Source organism: Cajanus cajan, chromosome 3 (assembly GCF_000230855.2).
Source record: "Cajanus cajan strain Asha chromosome 3, NIPB_CcT2T_4, whole genome shotgun sequence".
In the NCBI taxonomy this organism is placed as follows: domain Eukaryota; kingdom Viridiplantae; phylum Streptophyta; class Magnoliopsida; order Fabales; family Fabaceae; genus Cajanus; species Cajanus cajan.
The window spans coordinates 63,098,064-63,103,949 of record NC_138519.1 but is presented as its reverse complement, the minus strand read 5'-3'; the positions used below and the strand labels follow the sequence as shown (position 1 = coordinate 63,103,949).

Sequence of the window (5,886 nt, the reverse complement as noted above, 5' to 3'; positions counted from 1 at the left end):
TCTATCTTCATTATTTTATACACTTAATATGATATGTTGGCTATAATATGTCATAGTTTTAGTCCTCTAAGTATCATAATTATATGATTTTAGTTTCTTAAGTATCGTAATTATATAATTTTGACCTATTTAAGTAACATATATTATTAAATTTAATTAGAAAAAAAAAATATATATATATATATATATAATCACGATACTTGGATGACTATTATCATATGATTACAATTCTTTAAAAGACTAAAAGTGATCAACTAAAATTTAAAAGACCAAAATCACATAATCGTCATATTTGAAATATTAAAATTTGAGAGATTAAAATTACACAACTATAATATATAAAGGACCAAATATATTTAAGAAAAAACAATTAACAATTAATTTAAAATTGAGTAGATTTAACGTTTTTTAATAACTTATTTTTAAAAATTGCCACCCTAACTTAAACCTAAACTTATCTCTCGTCTCGCTAGTTTAAGATTTAAGAAATCAGTGGTATAAAATAAAAATAAAAAAATAGATTTAACATATTAGTGGAACCTCTTTTTAATTTGAGGGCTGGGTAAAACCCAACAGAAAGTATTAATTTGAACTTGGATTATATTCACGGGTGAGTTGGGTCCTAAACATCCTTCCTTAAAGGGTTTATTTAATCCACTCCTACAAAAAAGGAATAATGTAGGATTGATGTTCTGAAAAGGGGGGAAAATCCATTGTATTAATTAGTGTATTAATATAATGGTTTAAACTTAATACATTGTATTAATTAGTGTTAAATTAAAAAAAAAATATTTATTATATTAAAAATACAAAAGTATTCATTCTTAAACTCAATATATTGTTTTAATATAATGTATTAGTTTTTTAACAAATGATCTCAAAGCAAGTTCTCGTAAATAAGATCGTTTATATAAATGAATAAAGAAAGAGTACTAAATATTTGCTTCTTCTCTTCTCTTTTTTTTTGCCTTTTTTTTTTTTATCAAATTATTAAAGTATGTTATTGGGTGAGGAGTAAATTATTTCTCGGATGATTCTTGGAAGAGTTACTCCTATCAATATCTTTTTTATATATTGAATATCAATAATCAAACCACTGAATATTTTAATACTACATCTATATATGTTCATGCTCCGCAAATTATTTCTAGATAAATTAAACATTCATAGTTAGGTGATTTTATAATTAACATTTTCTTGTATTAATTTTAAAAAGTATATTTTATACATTAAGTTACATTTATTTAATGAATTATCAAATAATTTTAAAATTTTATAAAATTTGTACACTTCATTTAATCGATAAAAGCATTTAATTGAAAATCACTAGAGTTTAATGCAGCAGACAAAAGAGTTATTAAGTAGAATTACTAGAGTCTCTCGGAGTGATTATTCCCACCTAAATTATTAAGGTAGCAAATAGTTAATTAGTATTTTAAAATATTTACCCTGCCAATGAATGTCATTATATATGGTTTAGTTTAATTATTTGAGCAGCATGCACCTTGTGTTGTGAATGTATTATTCAGTAACGTGTATTTATAATGTATTAATTAATATATATTCATTCTTATTAAGTGATCAGTGATTACAAACAAACAACAAAAGAAAAGAAACTAACAATCCAGAAAATGGAATTATTTTATCCGTATCATTTCTCGAAGAAAGTAAAAAGGTATACAATTTTTGTTTTTGTTAAATTGAAAGATATACACACATGTATATGAATAAATTGAACTCTATCGTAAAGGAACAGAAGCATCTATTTTTCTTTTGGCCTAGAAAGAATAGCTTATTTCTAAAAATACTATGGCAATTATGAATATAAGTTGAGAAACTAATTCCACTTTACATTAATTATTATTGATGAAGTCTAGAGAGGACAAAGATGCATGCTGAGGAAGTGAGTACAGCAGCAGCGAAGCAAGCAAGATCAAGGCCTGTGACTAAGGGAATGTCCTTGAACTTCTCTAATAGCCCCACTTGAAGAATCATCATCACTGCATGCCCAATCTTCGACTTCGCTTCTGCAATTGATTGCATCCCTACCCACCGAGGGGTTGACTGAAATTTTATACACCAACAATCATTAACGTGTCAATTTTTTTTTTTCAATAAAAATTTACCAAGTTTAATTTTGTGCATTTACAACTACCACTAGGATCTTATGTTTACTTCGCTTAATAATTGTAGTTTTTTTAGTAAGACAATTATGTTCCAGAAGTGCATGGGTATGTGAGTATGCTATACCTTCATATAAAAGAGACCTAGCAAGTTTGATCCACAAAGATGTGGTTCCGTTTCTTTACTAGTGCTGGTGCTTGATCCCACAAACATGACGTACATACCCACCCCAAAAATGAAAAAGGCAGTTCCTATCAGAAACGCATCTGCACCAAAAGATGATCCAACACTTTCAATTAATTTTGTCAGAGCAGAAGATGCAATAAGCAGGTACAAGAAACAAATCATTAGAGACATTGTACTTGCTTCTAATTAGATACAATAAATTTTTTTTCTATTTTTTATTTTTACTACTACAAAGGAACAGTTAGATCTGCTGCAATCAATGAATTTACTCATTCAAACAGTCAGGAAATCAAAACCGTTAAATTAATAAGATTGAATTATTAGTTTTTTAATCTTGACAAATCGTGTTTATAACAAACTATAAATCTGTGTAATCCGGTATTTATTGTTGATTGCGCGAATGCACGATATTCTTTATATACATTACATCAAATCTATTTTTTCATGTCATGAAAAATGTTACAAAAAAGAAATGTGGACAAGTTCACCAGGTAACAGACAAACCTATGGCTTCGATGAGTAGATGCACCAAATGTCCTTGGTCCAACCTTTCAGATAACATATGGAAATAATGCACGTATGACTCCATAACTAGAAGGCAACCCTGCATTTACGAAGAAGCCACCTGTTGTTTAAGTTTTAACAATTATATATTTTTGTCTTTAAAATAACAAAAGCAAAAGGTACTAAAGGGTGGACACTGGACACATTAGCTTCATAAATACCTCAACAAAACACAATACCGAACCAAGTAAAGATCCTGCAACTGCGAACAACGTAAAAAATCTGCAATCGATTATTGCCTGCAGGAGTGAAAGCCGTGTTACCATACATTAATAATTATATATATATATGTGCTGATGTCAGAAATTAATTCTAGTTATATTGGACTATACACCATGACCATATAGATCGATCATATCTAACTAATTAACAATGTTGCTGCCTTATTTTAAAACCGTAATACATCATTGGTTTATGGTCTATGATAACATGAATGAGGGACTAAGTGCACATTAGAGTTTCCTCCTATAACAAGCAAAGAGTATGTAGACAGTACAAAACTAATTCCTATCTAAAGTCGCTAGTTGTTGTATTGTTAAGCACAGTTCTAGGGAGTAGTCACATACAAGAATTTTTCATATATCAAATTTTTTCAAACATTTTAATCAATAAATGTTAAATCCTGTTTAAATTCAAAAAATACTTCTAACTTATATCCAAATAGATTCTTAGCAGCTAAAAATACTGGCAAAAAGATATGGAAAAAGTTATGCAGGTATATACGTGCCCTTTCAATGAGAATCTGCGGTGTCAAATTGCGTAGTTTCCTTTTGACAACAGCCCGCAAAAGAAGCAAAAAAGCATTGCGAATAGTAGCTATTAAAGCAGCTAAATCTGACAAGCCTTGCTGAATCACTGGTTGTGATGTGGTTATGTGTTCAGTGATAGCCATCGTTGCCTTCACTGCTACCACTGGTTTTCTTTCTCCCTTCGTAGAAGCTAAGTTATGATCTCCATTATTCAAGCTGGCCCTGCTTTGGTACCGTACACATTTCATGAACAAAGAAGAAGAAAGAGGAGGAGGAAGTTGAATTGGTCTAGAGGCACGTAACACTCTAGTGGTTGCCATTCACAATTGATTTGTGTTTGGTTTGGTCCAATATTCCAATTAGAATTTTATGGTATGAGAGGGTGTCTTATTAATATACACCACGAATATATGCATGCATCATGCAGACATAGGGGACCGAAGATTCGAGGCATATTTTGGGGAGTTTGGACACATGCTGAACTTTTGAATGGACTAAGAAAATTGAGCGCACTCGCACATGCCAATTTAGGGTTTCCACTTTCCAGAACGTGTGGGCTCCCTTGCGTTTTGCATCGAACACGTGTACCATTAGTAACTTTGAAGATCCTTTTTATGATGGTTCTCACTTTGAAAGATCTTTAATTTCTACTTGTACATCGCTAAGATATTTTTAAATTTGAGTTGAGGTAAAATGTGATGATATCTAGTCAAAGATTTTGATGTATGGTAAGATTATTGGTTTGGTAATAATTGTTTAAAAATTACATATAAAATATTTTTTAATTAGTTCACAATGTAAATTTTTTACAATTGTAATTGTAACGTATTAAAATTAAAATTTTAAATTTAAGTGATATTTAAAAATAAAATAAGAGATCAAATCATTATTATTAAATCATGTATTTTAATGTCTTCCATTCTCAATGATGAGAATTGTACTTTATTATATAAAGTAAATCCAAAAGATAAAATTTGTCAATTAAACAAAAATATTTGAATTAGAATATTTCATTTTTGTGTTTATTAATTTAATATGGTATGTACATATTTAGAATTTAATATTAGATTAATTAAATTTAAGTAATAATATATAAGAATAATAAAAAATAAATAAAAGTAAAATATATACAAGATACTTGGTTGCAAGGAACTCACTTGGCGTACTATGAAATAAATATTTCAATTAAAAATAATCATTTAAATTTGTATATAAAATAGCAACAAATTATTTTATATAAAAATTAAAATAAAAAAATATTAAATTCTATTTTATTTAGGATTAAATATATTTTTAGTCCTTAAACCTTTGTCAATTTTGTTTCAATATTTGAACAAATTTCATTTGGTTTTAATCTCTAAAATCTTTTCGTATGAACAAAAAATTTTAATACTAGGGACCAAAGTGTTAATAGAAGAAAAGTTTTAAAGAGTAAGAGTGAAAATCGATGAAAGTTCAGAGATTAAAATTAGTAAAAATATTATTCAAGAACTAAAAAATAAAAATTGACAAAGTTCATAGACTAAAATTATTTTTAATCCTTATATTTAAATAGTGAGACATAATTTGAATAAAAACATTTTTTTTCCTCTCTAAAAAATGATCTTTAAAACTATTATCCAATACATTTTAACATGTAAAAGTAAAAATAAAACAATCTTAATTAGTTGTAATGTCCGCACGAAGATTTATATATTATTAATTAATTAATCAGAAATCGTGTGTAAAGAACTTCTCAAATTTAAGTTACTTGTACTTTCATTAACTTTTTAAACTCTATTCCTTTTGTCAATTTTATACTTAATTTTAAGTTATTTATATTATTAATTAGTTCTATACTTAAATTAATTATTCATGTATTTTTATAGTGTTTAGCTTATATTTAAATTCAAAAGATCCGTGTAATAAACGGGTATTGTTTGTTTTTCTTAACAATAAATTTCGCAAATATTTTCAGAAAAATACAGACATGTGATCCCCTACTCTTCTATTTTTATTCTTTTATGGGGAAATATTTGTTCTTTAGCGCTCCTTCGTGGTGGTAGCATGGTAGCCTCCAAGATGTACTTAAGGCTAAGACTTCGTATCTTAAGGTTTTTTCAAGGGACGTGTCGTTAGAATGAAAGAAACTTGAATCACAAGCTTTAATTATATTTTTCAACTTTTGCAAAATTAAGATCCTATAAAAAGAAGAAAAAAAAACCAACCACTAAAATTGTGGCTGCACGATTAAATGTGTGAAACCTATCTTTGAAGCATTCCA

General features: G+C 27.9%; 1 protein-coding gene across 1 annotated transcript; it reads right to left on the bottom strand.

Moving 5' to 3' along the window:
• Positions 1–1,632: 1,632 nt before the first annotated feature.
• LOC109806308 (uncharacterized) lies at positions 1,633–4,000 on the bottom strand. Its single transcript, XM_020368681.3, has 5 exons — positions 3,602–4,000; positions 3,036–3,113; positions 2,815–2,914; positions 2,251–2,390; positions 1,633–2,064 (listed from the first exon to the last, which is right to left on the bottom strand). The coding sequence occupies exons 1-5, from the start codon at positions 3,941–3,943 to the stop codon at positions 1,861–1,863; spliced, it is 864 nt and encodes a 287-aa protein (XP_020224270.1). The 5' UTR covers positions 3,944–4,000; the 3' UTR covers positions 1,633–1,860.
• Positions 4,001–5,886: the final 1,886 nt, after the last annotated feature.